Source organism: Wasmannia auropunctata, unplaced genomic scaffold (genome assembly GCF_000956235.1).
Source record: "Wasmannia auropunctata unplaced genomic scaffold, wasmannia.A_1.0 LD336095.1, whole genome shotgun sequence".
NCBI lineage: Eukaryota > Metazoa > Arthropoda > Insecta > Hymenoptera > Formicidae > Wasmannia > Wasmannia auropunctata.
In genome coordinates, this window is record NW_012026795.1 from 1,902,410 (window position 1) to 1,927,404 (window position 24,995).

The 24,995-nt window shown below is 38.6% G+C and overlaps 1 protein-coding gene across 4 annotated transcripts in view; it reads right to left on the reverse strand.

Annotated features, from left to right (window-relative positions):
• Positions 1 to 23,869, reverse strand: part of LOC105462690 (neuronal acetylcholine receptor subunit alpha-7) — a 213,285-nt gene extending 189,416 nt beyond the window's left edge. For all 4 annotated transcript variants that reach the window (XM_011709490.1, XM_011709489.1, XM_011709488.1 and 1 more), the window contains exon 1: positions 22,924 to 23,869. In XM_011709490.1, the coding sequence (XP_011707792.1) occupies positions 22,924 to 23,083 (160 nt within the window). In that variant the 5' untranslated portion in view covers positions 23,084 to 23,869. The remainder of the gene's footprint in view (positions 1 to 22,923) is intronic.
• Between the last annotated feature and the right edge of the window lie 1,126 nt (positions 23,870 to 24,995).

Sequence of the window (24,995 nt, forward strand, 5' to 3'; positions counted from 1 at the left end):
CTGCCTATAATCTGCAATTATTCGTAATAGTAAAGATTTGACAATTTCTAAAATTTAATTATATTAAATATATTAAATATATTAACGTAACGAGAAATGCCTATTTTTGAAATGGTTTTTATAAAATTTTAATAAACGACAGAAAAGAAAATGTATGTGCATAATATAATTTAAAATAAATAATTTAAATTGGAAGAAATTAATACCGTGCATTTTGACTTCATGTAAGAACTGTGTTTTAAGATCGACAAAAATTGCGGAGAGCAATTTGTGTGGGGTTGGATATTGTAACAATAAAAATTATTATACACACCAACATCCGTGTCGGCTCGCATTGGCATTATTTCGTTATTTCTAATATAATTTTTGTTTAGTAAAAGTAAAAATAAATCCATTTAGAAGTTTTGAAAGGAAACTAATGCAAATAACTTTAATTTCTATGGCCAGAGCTACACAAATTCTCGTGGTAAGTCTCGTACGAGAATGGCAAGTTTCCTTTCCTAAATATGGTAATTAGTTGTGAAAGGTATACCGATGGAAGATTCTATTGGAGATCTCAAGTTATTTGCATTGTAACTCTCGAGAACATAGATCTGACGGCAGAGCTGTCTTCCTCGATTGATTCTCCTTCGTATTGTTCTATTTGTTCTTGGTTTCTTACAAAATCTATCACGTTGCTTTCTGCACGTTGCATTGTTCTTAAAACAAGTCTTTCATTCGTTATTATATCGCAATTATTGTTTGCTTAGCACATTTGGCCACAGTCAAGTGTAGTTACAAGAAAAAAGACCTCTTTCCCCATATACTTTGACCTATATCGGATATTATAATAGTAGTATCATTTTATCTCTAGCAACAAGCAAGATAGTCGACAATTTTGCGAAATGTCACAATAATCATGAGTGAACGAGAGAGCGAGAGCGCGAGAAAGAGAGAGAGAGGAAGAGACGGTTTCCAGGTTCTTCGCCGCATGCAAGATGGTCGAATTTGATTTTCCACATGATATACATACGTTCTGTATAACAGTATCGCGAACCATGGCCGGATATCCTATCGCCCAGCGTTTAGTCCCGGATGGTCGCCATAGCAACAGGCACCCCCGAAAATCGCCCTTCTATATGTCTCTCTATCTCTCTCTCTCCCTCCCTCTTTCAAGTTTCCATCTTTCTCTCTCATTCTACATCTTCTATTTTCGCCTCTCCACAACTTCTCTGGAGAAGTCCGTTGAAATCGGTTCGCGAGAGTGGAAAAGACACAAGAGGAAGAGACAAAGTGTGATCAGTTAGAAGAAGGACCGAAAACTAAAAGAGAAAAAGACATTTTAAAAGCAAAAAAAAAAGATATAGGTATATATATATATATATATATATATATATATAGAATATTAAAGAAAAAAGATATATATATATCTTTTTTTTCTTTACTTCTAAAATGTCTTTTTCTCTTTTAGTTTTCAACCCTTTTTCTAACTCATCACATTTTGTCTCTTCCTCTTTGTGTCTTTTCCACCCTCTCTCTCTCTCTCTCCCTTTCTCTCTCTACACATATATATATATATATATATATAGAGAGAGAGAGAGAGACTGATCGGATTGGATGAGAAACATGTCACACTAACATCCTTCTCGGTCTCGCAACAACTGAGTTCAAAGGTACTTTCTCTATGTGTTTCTCTTCCTCCTCTCCTAGATCTTTCCTCGTCTCACTAGCCTTCTCGCGCGCTATTCTCTCGCTGTCATGCACATTCAAGCTCATTTAGCTACAATCTTGTTCGTTCGATCTTCACCCTCGATTCGACCTCATCCAGTCTATCGAGGCATTAAAGACGAGCGAGCTTTAACGATCCTCCTAAGATCAGAGAGTATCGATTTCACTTGATTAATTTAGACTTTAGAGGAATCATGACATTATCCTAAACGATTTAATCAGTAATCGGAAGTGCTGCGCAAAAGTGGTGAGCAATGTATTTTGGGGCATGATTGTTGTGTAGAATATGATACGCTCAACATAATGTTGTGGTATGCTAATATATGGGACAATATCAGTAACAATCAGCATTACTGGGACATCAATGCATTTTATCTCTATTGTATGTATATATACCCATCTATTATTTCGATGCGCGATTTTATCGCGACGTTACGTAATATTGACTTTCGCTTAACAATTCCTCGTTTCCTCGAATCACGATTAAAAAGAGATTAAAAATTATAAGTTAAGATCAACCTGTGCGTTAATGAAACGTAACTGTTGTTTTAATCAAGAAATGTAGATGTTACCGCCGACGCGCTTTTTCTGTCGCGCAAGAAGGTAAGAAAATCAAGCCACCTAGTTCTCCTATTCGATTATTTCCTCGTCGTTGCTTCCCGCCATCGTGCGACTCTAGGTCTCGTTATCGACAGGCGAAACGACGCTATTTCTCTCGCCGGACGTATTTACCTAAGCGACGTTGCGAGATGAACAAGGCGTTCTACTTATTTCAGCGGAAAATATTCTTGAGTAGGCCGCTGAATACAGCCGGGGAGAGAGAAAACCTTAGCCCTCTTCTCTCCCTTGACGGTCCTCGTTGTCATAGTAACTACGACGAGGGACACAATGCGCGTCGTCTTGAGGAAAGGACGAAAATTGGATCCGACTTATACCAATCGACGGCCAACTTGTCGTGGATCACCTTGTGAGGTGCATTCCGCGAAATTTGATCTTCCGCCCGCTTGATTCAGAGTCCTGTGAGCCCGCCTTCCTCAATGTTGGAGGATGATAACGAAGTTAAACCGTGTATATATACTTCCCTGCCGGAGGAAACGAGAGCGACGCAGAAATGATTGGACACTTCGAAAATTAGTGATGACATTAGTGTCGTGCGGTGTCACTTCCGACGTGATCAGCAGCACCGCCATGCGCGTGAGAGAGAGAGAGAGGAACAACATAAATCATTTATCCAAATAAACTTCACGCTTTCGCGTAGCGATCCATTAGTCGATTATCATTATCTCGAGTATCGAGTTGAAGAGAAAATGCACGTTTAGCAAATTACATTGATTACAAGTAAATTAATTATCGCGTGTTTTAATCATCATTACAAAAGATATCGCACAGGATAATCGTCGAAAACAAACGAGGACAATTCATAATCGATGCGGTCCATCCTTGTTTAGCGGGCGTTATTTTCAGTGGGCTGAAATATAATAATGCGCGATACTACACAGCGATACGACAGCTTGATTATAAATGATAAATATATGAATGTAGATTTTTGTATACTGTTTAAACTCACGCATACAATTCAACCGTAATTTCGGAACTGATTCTCGCTTGATTGACAGAACAATTATTTCGTCTTGTATAACTCCGACAAATAATTTTCGTACTAACAAAGCCAACTTGCGAATGGTGAACAGAGACAAGAAACGACCGGCTGAATGACGTTTTAATCTCTTAACGGTCTGAATTTGACTTGAAAAACTTGTCACCCGAACGAATATCTCGATTTATTCCCTCCCAACCTAGATATTTTCTATATATTTTTGCCGGAATCTGTTATACGGGGCTACGTTATATGTGTCGATGTTGGGATTAAAAGAAGAAACTGACTTCTGCCAGTGTAATTACTTACGTGAGCCTGGCTGCCGGATCTAGCTCACAGAAGGGAAATATTTACTTAGAGACGCCTTGTCAAGTGTTCCTCTACTCAAAGTAAGAGGAAAGTTTCCGGCTGGCGTTAATAAGGCACGAACTTTAAAAGTGTACATTCGCAAAATTAGGTAAATGGACGCTCGTAAAACATTATTATGGCCAATACGCAAACTTCTCATATACGCGCTTCGACATCTCTTCGATAAACTAGTATCGAAAAAACGTTAGTTTGAAACTATTCTAATATTTCACCCTCACAACTCTTATATACCCCGTTAATTAACACACATCTTCCGACATGCCGACTCGATTATTATCTTATCGTTATATCTAATTAAACTTACTGAGCAAACAGCCGCGCTGTGTTCAAAGTACGCGCGCAAGCAATAAACACATAAACGATTTCATTAACTTTTTATAACGTTACCGATATTATGTTACCGATATTATTTAATTTTATTTGTTTATTGCGAGCTGTGCGATATTTTTCAAAAACAACGGTTCTTTAAGCATCATTTCATGCACGTATCGGAATAGAGAGAGAGTACAAGCTCGTCACGTGTAACGTGGATGCACGATATTGTTCGCCTCGCAGGATAGATAGGTTACGCCAGCATGTACCCGATCCGGGCATATTTTCCCTGTAGTCTTACCACAAGGGGGGCGTAAATGATCCGAAGAATCTTTTTCCTACCTCCGTGAAACGTGCCGTCTGATAGAGCATCCGCTCGTTTCTCTCATGACTCTCTCTCTTTCTCTCTTGCCCTGTCTACACTCCGCGACTTTATAGTCTTCATCTACTTCCGTCGCATAGGCGCCATGCCAAAGTTATTCGCATTCGTCAAGTACTAAAACTTCGTTCGCATATATGTGCATCACGTAGTTCGCACTATAAAGTTATATTAACGATATTATTCCCATGCGCTCGTCGTAGAAACTTCATTGTTTTGTAAGAAGAAATTAACTCGCCATGCGAAAGTTGCGTTGTGCAACGCGGCGATACTAATGTCCTTAGATACAAATTTCATCGTAATATGGAAAGATGATAAAATTGCATCAAGCCAGCTTCGACATTTACATAAGAATTAGAATGATCTCTTTCTAGATATTCCGCGGATCGTAAAAGCAGATATGATGCAAGAAAAATAATTAATAAGTTATTTGGTTTATACAGGATGTCTCACAACCGCCGTGAGAATCCACCACCAAATAATCTAGATTCAGTTTCTTTATTGCTTTACAACAATGTAATTGTTAAACGTATTGTTCAAAATAATAGCCTCCAGCCATATCACAAGTATTGCACTTATCGATGAGAAAACGAGTGGCTGATTGACATTGTGCGTCTGCAATTTCTTCGCACGCTTGCATTATCCTCCGTTTTAATGATTGAATATTATTAACCGGACATTTCATACACTTTTTGCTTCAGAGCACTCTATACAAAATATTTCGACATTATTTATTTCTAGTTCTGTAACTTAAGAAATCAATACCTTTCAAATAAAGCGTTTGCGAACAAATTTCTACAGGAAAATTTTGTTTGTTTCGAGACTGTTTTATTTGTCCTAAATTCGTACTTAATAGATAGATTTTCAACAATCAGAGATATAGAGTAATCTAAGAGATATATAGTACAAAATATTTTTAAAAAATATATTATAAAATAAGAAATAAAAGTACAAAACAGTAACGGCAAATTCGTTACTGCAGTAAAAATGTAACGACCGCGACGTTACCGTTACAGATAGGAAAAAGTAACGAAAATGGTAACGGCGTTACGAATAACACGTTATTTTCCAACTGGAAATAATCTGGAAAAATGTATGTATAAATTATAAAATATCGTCGACAGATTCACGAAGTATTCGTGTTATCGGCACCAATGGCGCTATCTTCGTACGTCTTTTTGTCTCTCCGTCAAAGGTACTAAAATCAAGTACTTATCAAAAGAGAAGAGCCGTATGTCAAAATCCGGATTGCAGCTTTGAAGAAGCCTCTCAAAGAGAAAGCGAAAGCATTTACTTCCAAGCGACTTCTATATAGAATCTTCTACAGACATCAACTTCTCGAAGAATCGTATTACGATAATCTCCAGTTAACAATGTTTGTTTATTATTTTTAAGATTTTTAAGTATTTTAAATTTCTATATAATATAGATAGATAATGTTCCTAATGTTCTTTTTCGTTAGGATTGAATATAATCATTAGTAATGTTTAAAGAATTAGAAAAATTTTGAATTGCTACATATTTTATACAATTTGACAACTAATATTATATCAAACGTATAGATTCTATTAGAATATTGTCTTTAATAAAACAGAGAGTTGCTAAAGAGGCTTACGTATGTCGCAACACCTGTACACTTTAAAACGTCGTTTGAGAAAACAGCGCGCTTTCAAAGGGAGCTTTTCTGCCGTGTGAGATTCTTATGACTCATAAGAAGAACGTAACAAACTTTTCTCGTGGGCTGTACTCTCGGATGACACTCTTTCAATACAGATTCCTTTCGTAACGCCATTGACCATTTTCCTTCCTTTCCAAGCATCTTTTGCCAACCAAGAAAAAGAGAAGGAAAAAGAAATCGAACTCTGTCTAAGATCATAAAAATATATGTGTGTATGTGTATTTATATATATATATATATATATATACATATATATATTGTATATAAATATATATATATTGTATATAAATATTAAAATGAATATTCAGAAAGCCGATATAATTTTCATAATCTTCTACGTTGGCAATCATCGCAAAACTTTCTCCAATAATTAAATTCACTTCTATAAGCCCGCGGAAACTTGTCGCACAAGTCCGTGCGCGAATATTATCCTTCGGGAAACATAAACCTTTTCGTGCCGGTGCGCGCACATTAAAGTAACAGAGGCAAACTAGTATCGTCGTGTAATATTTTGTAAATGTGGACTTTTGCGAACGGAGTAGCGAGAAAGGAAATGAGCTGCCGTGAGTGAGATCGCGAGAAAACTCGCGCGATGCATCTCCGATGTCGGAAAAATTACCGTGCTCGAGGGAGAAACGGAAGGAAGGATGGAAGTCCGAAAAGAACGCGCGAAGAATTTCCGTAGAACGTAGAAAAGCTTTACTACGGTTCTTTAAAACTTTGTGCAAACATTAAACAAATCCGGTTGATGCAATATCTTTTTTAATTATGAAAAGATTCGACATCGTAGTCGTAGCCAAGTTTTTCTCTTGTCGTCGTGCCTAAAATTATGGCCGTATACTCGGGAAATTATTCGCGCGCGGATGCGCTGCGATAGCGGAGAGAGCGTAAGACGTATTGGTAACGAGGGAAAAAGGGCCGAGAGATTAAACGCCGTGTAATTACGCGACAAGGTTCGCCGTCCGTAGATAGCAATTACCCTCCGGAGGCGGGGAAAGACGTTTCTTTGGTGGTGCACGCGCGAGAGGGGTGCGCAGCTGCAGTTGCAAGCGAAACGAAATTGCCCCGATTGCTTTCCCGTCAAGCACCCCACTGTCGGCAAAATAATTTTTTTTCCTCCTTTATATCCCGCACCTTCCGCATTCTTCGTATCCCCTCCTGAATTATCTGGGTACCTACTCCACTATTCGCTGACAGGAACGCTCGACAAATCTGCCGGCTGAAATGAATCCCGTGAATTCGGTACGGTGGAAAATTAGACGAGTATACGCGAATAAAAATCTCATGCTCATGCATCTTCCCAGAGGGTATCTTTGAAACATTTTCGAAACAGCGCGGAAGAGAAACAGACGAGCAGATATAACGTGATCAATAATTACACGTTGACATAGTTATTAACTATCACCATTTGCATGAGAGTCATATTAATAGACTGTAAGCATTATGAATAAATGTATAATATATGGACAATGACGACCACGCGACTAGCTTCATAAATAAACATCTAATCGATTTGACTTGGAAAAATAACGATAGAATCGTTAATCCGTGAAACGCATAAAAGGAGAAATATGCGAGGCGCAACCTGCGCAGCGAGATATATTATGCAAACAGCATGCGTGGCTGTAAGCAACGCAGGAACGATGCTAGTGCTTTTCGAGTTTTTACGAAAAAAACTCGCATTTTTTAACCGCTCCACTCGGGGGGGGGGGGAGCGCATGCGGCTGCATGCGAGTGTCAGTTTGAACGTCATTTATTCTTTTCTTGGCGCGCCCGGATGTTTTCCAGTAGAAAAACTCATTTACCGATGCGCGTTCCGGCGGAAATGCATAGCCGTCCATGGACAGTTCTACTGAAATCGGATTTTATGGACTTCCGATTCATGTTTGTTCGCCGAAGAGAGTACGCCGCGTGGATTCGCGCCGAAATCACACGGACGAAAGCAGCTCATCGATATACGGTGAAAGATATATTTATATGCGGACTCACGAAAGGCAGCAACGATAGTTTCATTTTTATAAGGGACGAAGAATCCACAGCTTGTTTACGTGAATTCTGGAGCGCTTCCAAAAAGTGCATTCTCGCGTTCGTTTATCGCTCCCACCTTCGCAAAAATACCGATCGTGCTTCTTAATTAGCAGGCAAAAGTATGTTGATGCACGTATACGCGCCGCTCTCGATTCGTTAGCCTGCGATGTGAAACAAATTCGGTAGAGCAAATTTTGTTTCAGGCGATTGCCATGTTTTGCTGTAAGTCTGATAAATAAGCCTCGTAAATTTTATACTGCTTAAAATAATTAGATATAACTAACGCTCTCTGAAAGGGTAAGCCACTATAAACTCATTAATTCTCTTAGGCATTTCGCCCCGTTTTGCCTCCATTTTATCTTTATTTTTTGGATGTGGTATAAAGAGATTGAAGCCTCGGCCGCATAATGTTCATCACGATATGTTATAACAGTGTTTGGTGTATTCTTTGGCTTTCCACCTTTATTACATTATATTACAATATTATGCATTACGATAACTTGGTTAGTTTCTCTCCCTCTCTCTCTCTCTCTCTCTTTTGTGTGTGCGCGCGAGCACAAAATATATCTCCTCGTTATTACACTCATAAAGAGTTGCTAAGCGTACATACCGATTAAAGCGTAAATGAGTATGATAAGCATCTTGATAAAGATGTTATTAACGGTATATCATTAAGTATTTTCAAGTTATGAATAATTTGTTACCCAATACACATTTATGTCAATTATTCAATCGCTTTTACGAAAAAATTGCATTTTACAAACGTTCATATTCGCTGGTATTTAAGCTAAATAATTATAATTATAACTGAAAGTAAAAAAAGGAGTGCTACACTACTTAATTGCGCCGTTCTAACGAAGATACATGCAAGCAGCAAAATTAAGGAACGAACCAAACTAGATTTCCTCATTTAAAAGTGGAAATGGCCGCCAATTAAACTCCACTGCCAATCACAGCGCGCCTTAGTAATTTATTATGGAAATTAATTCTCAATATCACAAGCGAGGCGGTCTCGCACGAAAATTTTTTCTACCCGTACCGCTTCTCTGTCGATTGTAACTATCGAAAAGTCTCACATTTTTATCGAGCAGCGTCAAATCTAATTGCGAGCGCTGCCCGCTTTTTTTAACGGACAGTTAATTAATGGGACACGACACGCCACGATATTGCATTAACCTTTACATTTCAGTTTGCCGACCGCTCTCAAATATAATAGAGATTCTTATGTAATAGATATTTCACAGATATTGAATAAAAATAAATAGAAATGTTATTTTTTCTCCTTTCTAAACCTAAATCTCATTATTAAACTCATCACATAATTATCTAAAAAGAAACAAAACGAGTAACGAGTATTTATGAAAAACATATAGATAAATAAAAATTAATTTAAATAATTATATATATACTGAATTGCTTAAAATTCAAGTGAGTGATTCATCACGTATGCAAAATATTTTTTATATTTCCAAATAAAATTATATCTTTGTAAATATAATAAATATTATAATTATATATGTGTGTATATATATATATATATATATATATATATATCTTTGAGAATACTTAAATTTAATATTTATTTAAAAAAATGGAAATATTTATTTACTATTTTCTCACGATTTAAAATTTACAAAGATATATATAATCTGAAAACAAATTAAAAAATTTATGCAGAATGTTATTACAATTATTTGCAAGTATAGAGAGTATTAGAGTTAATAGATAAAAAGAAAAAAAATATTCATATTCTCTAGTAAAAAGCTGACGGTAAACAATATAGTATCCAGCTAAAGAAAATCCATGTCAGCTGATCGTTAAATTGTCAGCATATCGTCCCGATGGGGTTGCAGAATGGAGGTCGGTTAATGAGCGGCATCCGTTTGCGCGGGTGCAAAACGCGCGTCGCCCGGCTGTGCCGAGTGTTTACCTACCTAGGAAAAGGACCTACGGCCTAGGCGGTGGGCAGGGTAAAATCAATGCGCGGGTTAGACGACGGCGAGCCAGAAGAGAACGATGGTGTAAGGGTGAGAGGGCGGGAGGCAATACCGGTGAGCACGAGGGTAAGAGGATGGACGGCCGGCAAGAGAACGCGCGATGAAGCGAGAGACCAAGAGAGAAAGAGAAAGAGCGAAGAGAAGGAGAGAGAGTAAGAGAGAGAGATGTATATATGGTTGCAGATGCGGTAGCGGAGGAGAGGACGGGCAAGAAAGAGGCTGTCGAGTCGGAGGGTGAGAGATGAGAAGAGAGAAATGGGAAGAGTAAGGGGACCAAGAGAGTGAGAGAAGCGAGAAAGTGAGCCGTTGGATAGGCTGCGTGTAATGGTGTAGGTTGTAGGTTCTAGGTATGGCAAGGGTAGGATGAGGGATTGTAGGCGGGTAGGTAGGTAACGGGAAGGGACTGAGGGAGAGAAAGAGAAAGAGAGAGCGGAGGGGAGGGTGGTGCGAGAGACGCGGAGCAGAAGGGCGCAGGATCGTCGTCGAGTAGTTCGTCCGTCGTAGTCGTTGTCCTCGTCGTCGAAGGGTGGTCTCGACGCTTTGTGAAGGGAGATGGAAAGTGTTGAGGGCCAAGCGGCTCTGGAGAGCGGCTCTCTGAAGGGTGTCGTTCTGACACACTGCTCTACATTCCGTCGACCGCCCTCTTTCCTACTCTCCGCTTTGCCCTCCACAAGTCCACCGCCCGCTATCGTCGCTGCGATTCAGACAGCATCGTCGGGTGGTAATCGCCGATGCATGCGACGTTGCGCTCGTAATGCCCGCGGCGACCCGCCGAGAGATGTTGTTTCTGTTTCGTTAGGGTGAGTGGACTGCCGCACTTCGAGCGGCTTTACGGCCAACACGGGTTACGATCCGGCAGTGCGGGTCGCTATCTCGTCGAGGAATGCGCGCGTTGGCGGAGATTGCGAAACCGTCACCGCGTCGTGAGTTCGACGATGAAGTAATAAACGGAACGTTTTTTCCATTTTACGTTTTGTCGAGTTTAGCTATAGACAAACCTGGAACGCATCTGCGTTTGGACATAAATCTTTGCATTTATGTGCACACAGACAAGGAATATTACAGGCTCTATTTGTTGTTTTTATGCGAAAGATTATTGTTATTTCATGTATACTAATTTAATTTAATTAAGCATGCTAGAAAATGAGATATAGAAAATGAGACAATAATAGACCTTGCCCAACACGGACAAATACTGTGTGCAATAAACAATTACGATATTTCCCAAAATAATTTCATCAATAGAACTTTAGTTGGACACGTTCGAAATTCCTTCTAGAGCTTTCAAGATCTCCTCCAAGATTCGATCTGTCTATTTAATCCTCTTCAGCGCGTTTTCCACTGACAACTAGGAGAAGACGTGGCTAGATAGAGCATTGTGGGCGTCTGGCATTGGGGGTGGGTGTTTCTGTCCTTATTGGGTCAACCGGTATATGCACATCGACGTTTAAGAGACCGTAGATATCGAGGTAGCCTCGGTTGCTCGAATCACAAGGGCTTACCAGATAAACACTCTACCGACGGTTTTCAATGTGCTCGTATATCGATTTCAACGTCTTGTCGCCCCCCGACAACGTTGCCCAACTAGCAGAAACTAACGGTGGATAATACCGATCCTCGAAGACGTGGACTCAATAATGTTGAGATAACTATGATGGCGTCTTGCGGCTCGTGGCCGGGGAATTCATTGTTATCGCTGCGTTAATTACGCGGTATCGAGTGTTTAATTAATTAGCGCATTGATTGCCGCATTGCACACGTATAATAACCATGTTTGTTCCACCGAGGGCGCGCGAAATATATTAGCCGCGTACCTATGGTTTACTCATTAATAAATGCGCAATAATAATAAAATAGTTACATATCAAAATTTGCACAAAAGATTACATTTTTTTTCTTATTTATAAAATACATCGCATTATTTAATATTAAATGACCACTCTAATACAAAATGCGAATAAATACATTTCAATTATTATTAATAATTCAAAAATTCTTTGTGTCTATATATTTCATAATTCAGATCTAACAGATTTAATTCTCCCAATTATAATGAATCTTTATTGTTACGCTGAATTAATATTGTACTTGTAGTCTTCATAAACAATCTACTCTGTCTCATCTCTTTCGATTGCCGTTGACCCATTATAGAAACCGAGCTAAATGCCGATAAAGTAAATTGCGCGGAATAGACTAGGGACAATTTGCAGTAAAGTCGAAAATGACGTCTTCTTCCTGTCAACCGCCGCTTGCGCTTTCCCATCGCATAGCGCTCGCGTGGTACAACGCTAGACGGCTAGAGGCTGCCGTATAATCCTAGCAATATATCCGGCATCTTCATAAGCCGCTCTATATTATCCTGTCCCGTGTACGATACCTGTACCATATTAGCCTTTATTTTTCGGATACCCGATTGCAAACTCATGGAGAAAGCCGGGTAACTTCGGCGGTATCACACGACAGCTGTTGCTTATCCGTAATACTCCGAGGCAGGCAGGAGGCAATTTACCTTACACGCGCTACACATCTACCCCAAGCTATATAAAACCATATCTCTGCGTATACCTGTCTACACTCCGTCTTATAGATTAGCCGGATTTAAAGGGTCTTTCGCAAGAGAAACAAAAGAATTATATGCGCGTGCCACGCTCCATCAGTTCGAATTTAAGAATAAAAAAAGAATAGCATAAATAATGCAACATGAAGATTTCTTTTTAGCTGACTCGCGAATTACACGCGTGGCGACAGGGATGGAGAATGTTTACTCTCATAAAGCAGCTGTCCGAAACGGACGTAAATTTGAAATTTTAACCCTGACCGTGACAAAGCACCCGCTAACTCTAACGCAACAATGCGGTACGCTTAATTATTCTGGTCTACAATTTTTGTTGAAAGTCTAATATACGGCGAAACTACACAATATGCTTTTTTGGCGTAAATTACACTAACGACGCGTCTTAAACAATGCACTCCTCGCCTAATGTCGCGGGTCTGAGTCGTAGCGGGTTACCGTAACGACCTTGTCTCACGCTCGCAAAAAGATGGAGACCATAACTACTTGTTGGCTCGCCGGCCTGGCGGCTGGTTCGTACTACTGTATACGCTCAAAGTAACAACGGGCGTAAATATATACGCCAGATACGATCTACACTTGCTTCCTTATTTATCTCTATAAAAGTTGCTTGTTATCGGATGTCTCAGAAACATTAATATTTTATCTGCAGCGAGTTGGAAATTGAACCCATAAAAAAACAATGTCCAAGAACTTGCGCGAGAAGATTTTTCAAAGTATATGGCTAAATGGGGTCGCACGACGATAACTCTGACCGTTTAATTATTCACGTGGCGACGAAGATTACGTTGCGATAACGAGGACTGGCAGATGAGTCAAAAGCTACCTGTGTGCCATCGTCATTCACGCAAGACTGCACTCGCAAATCAGACTATGGGAAATTTTCGCTCCCAACTGCGTAAACAATTCCGCGCAAACAGTCTCGTTTCTGCCGTGGTAGGTTTCCACCAGATAAATTCGAACCAAACAGCTTCCTTTAAAAAGGATTTTTTCGTATAATTAATTAATTAAGTCTACTACCTAAATAGATCCCATAATAATGTAAACTTTGAGTGAATTACTTAATCAATCAAAATATGTGCTAGAATAATGTGAATAAAATATAAGTAATAATATTTGTATACAAAAGAACCAAATAAATGTTTACTAAATTGATAATTTAATAATTGTAAATTAATATACTTCAAAAGAACAATAGAAGTGTTCTTATATTTATTATTATACTTTACTATCTTATATCACTTTAACAACATATACTATATATTTCTCGTATAGTTGTCTCCGAAAATTATTTTCTACATAGTTAAATTAAATTTATTATTGTATAAAGCAAATGATCATGTCATATAGGACTGCACGATTTGATACGTCACACCAAAAAGTGTCAAGGTGTATGCGGGAGTTCATTCGTTTTAGATGGTTGTTCGTAATTGAATAAGCTCCGCGACAACAAGGGCGACTAGTCTCGAGGCAGGAGCCACTTACTCATTCGCCGGGGATTGTTGGACAGGTAATTAGTGGGGCAACGCGTCGCCCGTGGGCCTAATTATAAAAGAGATCTCTCTCAGTTGGCCCCTGTCGACTTCGATCTCGTGAGGCGCCCCTCCTGCTCGTTCTTCTTAAATCTTGCATAAGCTCGTGTCAGGATAAGGGAAGAGCAGAGAATTTATGACCGCTTTGGGAAAGTATTCTCACACAGTCGAACACAAGAAATTGTTAATTAACGCGGTGAAATAAACAGAAAAATAATAATGATGCCAACATTTATGTAGTAAAAATAAGAGGCTATGAATTAAAATTTTAATTTTTTATAACTGAAGAAAGCGTTTATTTCGATAAAATATCTAATGTATCAGGAAATAATAATATAAAATACATTTATATGTATAATCATTTAAAAAATTAATAGAAATAAAAAAATAATACCATAATAATAATAACAAACATTTATAAAACAATTTTAATACAAATTAATTAATAAATATAGCTCGCTTATTTGATAAACAAAGAGATAATTTATCCCTTTGAATTTCAACATATTTTCGTTAAGTTTTTCTCTTGTGATTAATTGTGTGTCTTTTACAATACTTTCATTCCAATGCAAGAAAAATGCAATACAAATATTTTAAATTAAAGAAATTATTGCATAAAAAAACTCATCGCCCTGTAGTCATTCGCCTCCTTTAACTTTATGCTTGATTCAAAGAAGGGACATGCTAAGAGAGAAAGATAGATCGAAACGAGGTCCACGGCGGAAATTCGACGCGGCAGGTGTACCTGCAGCTATGAACGATTATGATATATCGATATCGCACGACCAAGCGTGATCCGGTTCCACGTTCATGTCACATTGACTCCTTCTGCAGAAATCGAGCTAATATCGATAGCTAGATTCATATATATACGTATATTATCTACGCTGCAGAGCGTCCCGGCTTCGATTACTTTCACATTTACATGAGATTGGCTATGCCACTTTGATCATTCAGAATCTAAAGCCCGAGATGTACATTCGGCTGCTTGCAGCTTAATGGAAATGCAAGCGACTGATAGCGTGGTTCGCTATGTCGGTACTTCAAAGCAACAATTTACTCGCGGGACATCCGCCAGGCGGATTGTTTTCGATATAACCGACTACTGATTTCTATGACCTGTCAAGTTCAGAAAGCTCGTTTTGAACGATATAAACGGAGATTAAGTACAAATAGTTTCTGCAATACTAGCAACGCGACAGTAGGCGGCGACAAGCGTTCTCTCGTGACAAATGAGGAGGAGAGAGATTGTAATCTAAATTCTCACGAGATACACATTTATACAAATTAAATATACGCATAAGAAATTTTAGGTCCAATCATCCTGCGCCATACAACGTCAATGGGGAAACAACAGTTCAATTTTCGGGACCATCCCGTCAACGATGCTCAAAATAATCCATACCGGAAAACATTTGCATTTCTCGCGGGAGAAATTCGCATATCAAGAAGCATATATATAAGACTTTACATCTCCTGGAATCGTATCTAACCTACTGGAGGTACCTCCCCAATATTGCCGAGAAATTCTAATACAATCTCGCGGAATCCACTTAGGCTACAACAAAATGTTTCATTCATCATCATAGGGTGCGAAACAGTGTCGAGCCGCACCGCGCTTTGAAAAGTCAAATTTATCTAGGTCACAAAGGATATTCAGATTTTCGCACGTCCGGTGCTGTAGTTACCCTTGAAATTTGATGCCTGATAACGACGAGGGATTCCTCGTAAAGAGAAAAACGCAATTTTCATCTCTGTCGGAGATCGACTCTGTCGCGAATGTCGCGAATAAACTTTAACTTCTTACGTTCGGCGTGTACGGGAAAGTTCGACGCCGATTGCGCGATCGCGCGTTCCACGCTCCAATCGCTCGTATATTCATTCTGGAGACAGGACGATATTTCGTCGTGCGAAGGACCTGCTGGACCTCTCTCGTCGCTGCTGCTGCTGCATATTTACTTCGCGCGCTTAGCTCTCGGTAAATACGGTAAACCGCTCGCGGAGAGATCTCTGCTCAAAAAGTTTCGTGGACTCTGCCAGCGCCCGCATGCCCCGCGCTCCGTGCAGCGGAGAAGATATGATTTGTTTCGTACTCCACTCGTGGCATCGTACTATCACAAGGGCTCGCGAACTTCTCGCGAGACCGTAAATATGTATTTCGTCGCTTGTCGTTATAGGCGCATCCGACACGTGAAGCACTGTGTGAAATCGATGCACGCGTACCACGCGAAATCGCAATCACGAGGCTGTTTGCCTTAATTAATTATCAATGCATCCCCGAGGAGCGCGTCTTATTAATTATTCAAGCGTCACTTACGTGAAGGCTCGTATATATCGGTGGGCATGTGATACAGCGGCAGCGCACACTCGATTATCCTGCCCGGACAATCCCTGACGCGGTACTAGACGAAATTGCGAAAAGCGGGCTGACCAGACGAGCGTATATAAATCACCATTAAAAGGGCCGAAGTGAATTTCGACGTTATGGATAGCCGTGATTTAAATAAAACGGATCGGTGCACGGGACCGCGGTCTTGTACGGGTTTGTACGAAAATCCGTGCCACATACGTCCCTCCGCACCCCATCGCAACCCGACCGAAATGATGAAGATGCTGCGGCGTTCTCTAACCGCGTCTCCCGGGAGTTTCTGCTTTTATGACGGATTATAAATCATTTCGGGGATCCTCGTGGGCGATCAGTCTCTTACTCTCGGGACCGCAGTCGCAACTTTCGGCGGGCGAATTTACGTGCACTTTCGAGATAATGTATCGTTCGTGAGAAGTTAATTCGTAACGAATTGGCGCCGCGATATGGTCTCTCGGGGTAGCCATCGTTGAGTTTTGCAAGCTTCGGCAATTGGCCGTCTTGTGAAAACAGTAGAATTTACTGATGTACTCTATAACTTCCAACTACCGTATTTGTCTAAAAGAAATAAACGTCTGATAGAAATAATCTAATATAACAGATGAAACTTGGAATAAAAAGAAACTTTACAGATTTATTGTGTATGCGTACAGATCATAATTCTACTCATGTCGTCTCGTCGATAAAATATTCCTTTTTGCCAATTTTATTTTAATATGATAAGGAATAAATATCAATTAAGAGTCGTAACAGGAGAATTAATTTCCATTGCATGTATTAATATTAATATTATATTACACGATTTCGCTCATGTTTCAGATATCATGATCAAACGAACATTGAATCAACTCAGCAACCACTGTTTTATAGAAACGTATACGGACACAAACATTAACTTTTACGAACTCAGCTAATTTATAATATACTAATGGACTATACGAATAAACATGTGTATTTTTGCATGCGACGGTTATCATGCGAATCTCTGTAGATAACATGTGACCTAATTTGTTTCTCTGCGATAAAAGACTCGTGTTAAATAGAAAACCATTGCTGCAGATATTACGTTAAATACTTAATAAACTAATGTAAAAGTTGAACAAAAAATAATGTAAAAATTTATACAAAAAATATTATATATACATATACATATATATATATATATATATATATATATATATATAATTTCTTGTGTAAAATGTATATATATACATATATATCAGTATATTAATCAGTATGATTATAATTAAATTGTGCAATTTATTTTATTTATATGTATGATTTATGTACTACATATAATTTTATAAACTTTTTATCTAATTGTGCAATAAACAATGTTTATACGTTAAAAAAATTTTGTAACCGGATTTTATTAATAATAGTTTTAAGGCCTTACGATATATCTACGCCTATTTGTAAAATGTTTTCCACGTTTCACAAATCCACGTTTATCCGAACGATGTTATCGTGCGCGAAACAATAATACCGTACAATACCATTTTCTTTATCTCTGTAACATCAAATCGCAGCAGCTCGTACAATTTATCGCTTCGAGTAAAATTACAGTTTTTTATTCCGTTCACAATGAGAGCATTAGCAGTCATATATGAAACGCTCGACTACCTTGTCGTACACCACATTACAATCGTCATAAAACACAACGATCGGATTCTAATTATCAGATGGATCAATACAGCGATACGCGTGAAAATCTCGCAGATCGAATGACCGAATTAAATTCTGGCGCAGAATTAATGCAATTTCAACATCAATTGTAATGTAATTTCAATAGCTGTCATCGTCATGGATTCATGCCGATTCCGCCTCGTAAACGCATATGAAAGATACCGTTTAGTCGATTCAAAAATAAATCCCGAAAAAAAAGGGAAGGTAAATCACGCGACGAAAGTACTTCCTTCGATTAATACTCATGCATGCTCGCGCGTACGAGAAATAGCGCGGTTGCAAGTTCGAGAATCGATATCAACGTTATAGACGTCTCTGCTCCATTGCGGCGCCATACGCGCAATGTAAAAATCTCGATATCCGACAGCCGTGGTGCTCAACCAGTGACAGTAAAACGCCGGGAGTCGACGCGTTAAACGAACACGCTGCAAGCGTAATCCCCGACGGAACATTCTGAAATTTTAACGAAGACTGACTTCCGCCCTCTCTTCGACGTTTTTCCATCCGCGATGCCTTTCTGGGGCATCGATCGCAGATTACTTCGTCGGAACTTCAAAACTGATTACTGCGAAGCGAGCGAGTATTTTGTATTTCAAATGCGGGGGGGGGAGGAAGAGATAGGCGAGTCAAAGCTGCTGCTTTTTCGACGTATTGACTATTTCCGAAAAAATATTTCGTAAGGACAGAAAATGATATATGTATCCCAAGTGCCTACGAAGAATCGGTCATATATGAAAAGTTATGCGAAGAAAAATCGGTTATGAAAAGTTCTTTGTGTATATTGAAAGCCCGCATCAGAGACTATATACGTTGAAGATTGATAGGCTGTGAATTGGAGATTAGAATTTAACCAAACGGAACGAAACGGAATAAAATTAAAATTATCTGATTACTGGTCGAATCTTCAATTTCTGAAGCCTCAATCTCCAATACGTAATCTGATACAAACTTGACACTCACAAATAATATTGATTGAAAATGATGTATTTTGTTCTAACTAAATACATATAATTGTTGAAACAAAACTAGATAAATAGATTAAAAGACGTCTTAATGATATCTTTAAGACGTTTTACATCCCTGGATGATTTTGAACATGCGTACCATCTGGATAATTTCGTCTTTATTTGAAAAAAATATAAAGATTTAACCTACATCGTGTTTCGCTGATAACACGAAAGCACGAAGGTATCTACCATTTTAATATCATTCTTAACGCAATAACATCTATCAGAAATTCACATTTGATCAAACTCATGCGCATCACGTCACTGACAGGTACTTCACTGGTCTAGCCTGATAGTCAATCGATCGATGTTAAAGTTGACAGACTGTCGACTTTACTATCGATCGAACGTTTAAACGATGTTAATGCTTTATTGCTCTTCAAAGCCACGTGCGTGGTACATAGGGAATGTACACACACGCAACACAACACACGTGTGAAATTGTATTTTTCGATCGTAAATAAAGCACTTCAAATTATAAATCGACAATTGTGTGTGCAATGCAAAAATAATAAATTAAAAGCTTAAAATCAGTAGTAATTAACATCTATCCTATAATCAAAGAATAAATATTTTAAATTTTGGCGTTGAAAAACTTTTTGTTCAGCAACTAATTGCAACGTAATAAAGCTAAGAAAAAGAATCATACATGTGATTCTGTTATACATAAAGTGGTGTGTTGCTCGTTAAGAAACGCGGTGTTCTATTTTAAAGACCGACCTCTTTGCGAGAGCAGCTCTCAGAAAGCTGCTCAGTACTTCGGTAATTGAGAAACAGCTATCGTAAAACGTAACGTAGAAAAATACGCAGTGCCCGCAGTAGTTTCGTAGGAAGGCTTTTTCCGTTCGACCGGGAATAACTCACGATCGGTAGGCGATCAGTGCGATGGGGGAGGAGACCGAGGACGGAGGAAAGGTCCGGAGGCTTGAAATCTAGTCCTTTCGAGAAAATATTTCGCACGAGGCCGGCAATAAATCGAATGACTTATTACTGCAAGCCGCGTAATCTCGGACTCGCTCGGAAGAAATGTGCTGCGCCATCGAAAATAGATATGTCGCGGACCAGATTCATTCAAAAACACGACCATGAATTTTACATCAGCGCGTCAGGCTAAAGCTAACAGATTCTGAATCGAAATTAAACTCGGGACGCGCGCGCGCGCACGCGCGCGGCCGAGGAAGTCGAGGAAGAAAGGAGAAGCTGCCCATCGTTCTCCACTTACTGCACTGATTGATTTACGACTGACACAACGCAACGAAGACGAGTGAAGCGATGATCGATCAGTAAAGATCACAGCATATTGGTAACGAAAAACGTGTGGAAGAAATTTTATGATTATTTAATATAGAAGGATAAAAGCAAAAGTAGAAAAGCGAGATAATTGAGTTATTTGATCGCAATACATATTATAATTCCTTTTCTATTCGACTTAATTCACAAAAATTAGTTAATGATATAACCTATATGACATTCGATGGATAATGTGTTATTGATGGAATATTTTACATTTTGAATATATTAAAGTTTGGATGTAGAAAATAAAGATAGAGGAGGTGTATCTGTAAAAATTTGTCAAAGCACTTAATACTGAGGGATTGTCTCGAGTCTAGATCAAAAAAATTTTATCGCTTTGCCGTGCGACCTTTAACACATGAGTGATGACGGCGAAAAGATATTAATGCCGTGGCTCCGTTTCAACGAACCAATAAATTCCGAGTTTAAATCCGACGGTTTAACTTTAGTGTTGCTGAACGATCACGCGAGTTCAATCGTCGCACGGTATTTCGCTTCAGAATGTTTATCGCGGAACTTTGGTATTCCCGCTAACTTATGATTTCGCATATTTTCTCGAGTGAAGTCACCCTTAACTTTCTAAATGTATTCGTTGTACTTTAATCGCGCACCGAAAAGAAAAAAATTCCAGTGTAATATATGTATGTCAAAAATACAATATGTGTCACACCTTATTAAAAGAGATATAAATATATTTTTCTTTCTTTTCTTTTTTCATTGTAAAAAAAGTAATTTGTACATACAAATATTTTAAAACTACAGAGATTTTATCAAATAAAGAAAGCTTGGGAAAGAGTGCGGAGTTAATTAGAGTCGAAATTTTCCAACAACTTCTTGTTATCGCTTTATCGTTTGGTCTTCTTTGACGATTTCAGCAGCAATTTCGACAATATGACAAAAAAACTTTTCCCGAAAATCGCAACAAGTTCCTAACGGTCAAAACCTGTTTCCGCAGGGATTAACGTCGTAAAATGTTCTAGGAGGAGCCAACGCCGCGGATCGCGGCCATGTCGAAACTTCGCCATAGCTGCTCGCGACATGTCGATGTTTTTCCGAGAGAGTTTCTCAAATCACGCGAATTTAATTCCGGTCGAGTCCCGGAGTCGTACACGGCTGCGAAACTTCGTTGACCGAACGAAATGCAGTTTTGTCGCGGTCGGGCGCCGATGCGCCGTGATGGCAGGTCGCACCGCGGTTGCGGTGATTCTATTATACGTTGCACTGTTACCGAACGTGTCATCCGTAATTATGATTGACGAACCGATTTATTATACGCGTATGCGCGTCACTCTTAGCGTAATCAGTTACGCATAAATCATATAAACAGCATACCACCCACACATATCTGTATGTAAACTGCATACATAGCGAATGAGATATATGGGGATACAGTCGTTATTTTGAAGGCATCTAAAGCCCAGATAAAGCTATAGGTACCTGGGTTAGCATATGACAGCAATTAGCAAGTCACTATTGCTATCAACCTGAATATGACTTTCTGCTAGCTATTATAACACATCTGACACGATTAGCTTTATCGATGAGCGCCGATATTGATGACTTCTTACTGTATTTAACACGTGGATCGACTAGAAACGTCTGCGGCAAAGACGACGTTATAATATAGACGCGGGAGTGTCGTTCGTTAAATTATGTACTCGTCTAAAGTTATTTTCAGACTTCTATATCAGGACAGAATAGTCGGACGAAGTGACACGAGTTGATAGAAGTCGCCGCGTGCAGAAATCTCTTTAATGCAAGCGTCCTTGAATACTAATAGGCGAGAATATGTTATACTTATATACATCTTGATTTCATATCAGTAATATTGATTTTATGTCAGTAATATTTGAAAATTTGTAATAAGAAAACGCGACGGTTATCGTAAATGGAAAAAAATTGTGTAATTTAGTAAAGACATTCAGAAAGCAAACGCATGATCTATAAATCAGCTTTAAATTAGTCTTATATATGTCTCTTGCCAGAAAATGAAAGGTATTTTAAACTAGAAAATTTAAGTATATTGTATTCAATAAATATTCGAATAATGAACAGATATACTTCATAAAAATCTTGCCATTAATAATCGTTACTAACGTTTGCTATAACTTTGATATCTCAGTATCTGTAACTTAATCGAGACACTTATGCCACGTTATATTAATCCTTACGATATCGTATCTTTCAATCAATAAATGTAACGGCCTCCCTTATTCGAATCGTTGAGGATTTCATGGTTCCCTCTCTCGTCAATACCTTCAAGTCGTTCGAAGAAATATCGTTCGTGCCCTTTCGTTTCTGAAATGGCTTAGACGAGCGATAAAGAAAATCATAACGCGAGTAATGTCGCGTACAATCTCACCGTAAAATATCGGAAGTGCGTTTTCTCGGTCAAGCTTACCTTGAGGTAGGACGGTGAGCAAGAGGACTATTTGGAGACCGGCGGCGATCGTATTATGAAACTTTATTCGCAACTGCGGTAGACCTCTTGCCTCGTGCGCCATGGCAGATGAATTTTGCAGGCCCAGGTCGAGGCGCGACACCGACATGCCGATGTTCATCTATCCGGTCCCGACGTACCCCGTCGTGACCGTGATGCACTGCACAATTTTGCGTGTTCACTTCTACACGCAGCGGTCACCGCCGCGAGTATCGCCCGGAAGCGCTTTGTCACCCGCTGCGTCACTGATTATCATCATCGTGCAGGGTGTCACGAGTCGAGTTCAATTCCGCGCGAATCGTCCGCTAATCGATACTCGATGCCCTCGCTAACGCACCCCCCGACTTCGCCGTCATAACCAAGCGTTCTTCCGCGCGCCTCGGTTGTGCGTTATTCCCGATCGCTGTGAGGTGCCGGCGTTTTATCGTTCGCAGAGAGAACGCGCTACGTTCGCGCGATGGTGCTTCCCAACGTTTCGAGCATTCTCACGGGGGATCCTGAAAATAATGATTTCGTACGTGTGAACGAACCCTCTCTCGCACTCACTTCCCATCGCGCGCGGCGTCGTTTCACGGCATGCGTTTACGTTATCTTCTGAATTCAGCGAGATTGCTTTCAGTTGTTAATGCGTGCTGAAATACTCATCGACAAATACTAATGTTTATTATAGCTTTTTAATCATGCGTTAGTTATAAGCTTGAATTTTCCTTGTTTAGACAATCATGCACTATTCAATATTTTAGATTTATGTTAGACTAAAAATTGGTCACAGCTCGTCAAGATGAAATTATTTTAGTATAAAATATATATCACCTAGATTTCTTAATATATTGCTGAAGCAAAAAGTATTTGAAAACTACAATAGTTTTAAATTTTATCCTTATTTTAAAATATTCACTATAACTGTATGTTCAATGAAATTTTTAATAAAATAATTCAATACTAAATTTAGAAACATTTTTTTTTCTCGAGACTTATATATAGAAACAAAATTTTGATAAAAGTATCTACAACATTTTTTTCTTACTGTAGTTCCAAATTAAAATTATGCACGAAATTTATGCAGTTCAAATACTATTTGCTGCAAGATAGTGAAATGACGCTCATTTGAATGTTGCTGTCATTTATTGCAATACTTCTTTCCGATATGTAATGGCTGCGAGTGTCGTTACGGGCATCGAAAACTTAGGTGATTTACAAGCGGGGCGGTTGATTTACTATTTCACTATCAGCAAGAAGAGATTTCTTGTATTCCCCTTGGAAAAACGTGCCACGACTGGAAATGATCGGTTTGGCCAAACCCCGTTATCGTAAATTTTTCATTTTCTTGGTGAGATCGAAAGAATTATTAATATAATTGAAACATATGCAGGCTCATAAATTGATCTCTACGAGTTAGACCAAAAAACTCTTTGTAATCGAATAATTTATTAACCTATTAAGTCCCAGAAAGTTCCTACGCACTTTTTTGTTTTAAATCTTATAACTCGGATTCTAATCAAAATTTTTAGATCGCAATTGGTACTTAGAAGTAAAAAAAGTTACTCTTTCCGAAAATCTAGTCGGTGATGAGATGAGATGCCTAAGAAAAAAGATATAAAAGTTAAAAGTGTAGGTAAAAAGAATAAGTGACACCTGTCTTTTTACTGATAAATGTTCTACTAATGAATAATTTTTTCTATTTTTTTACATTTTTTAAATAAAATAAATCTATATAATAATTATTTAAGTAATCTATAATAATTATATCGATGTATTTTATTTAAAAAAGTAAACACAATTATTTATTAATTGAATACTTATAAAAAGGCAAGGGTCACTTCCTTTTTTATCTTCACTTTCTACCTTTATATCTTTTTTTTTTCAGACATCCCACCTGATAGTCGACTAGATTTTCAGAAAGAGCAACTCTTATTACCTCTAAATACTAACTGCAATCTAAAAAGTTTTGTTTAGGACTCGAGTTACAAGAATTTAAAACAGAAAAGCGCGTAGGAGTCTTAACGGGTTAATATTATTACGAGAAAATATGA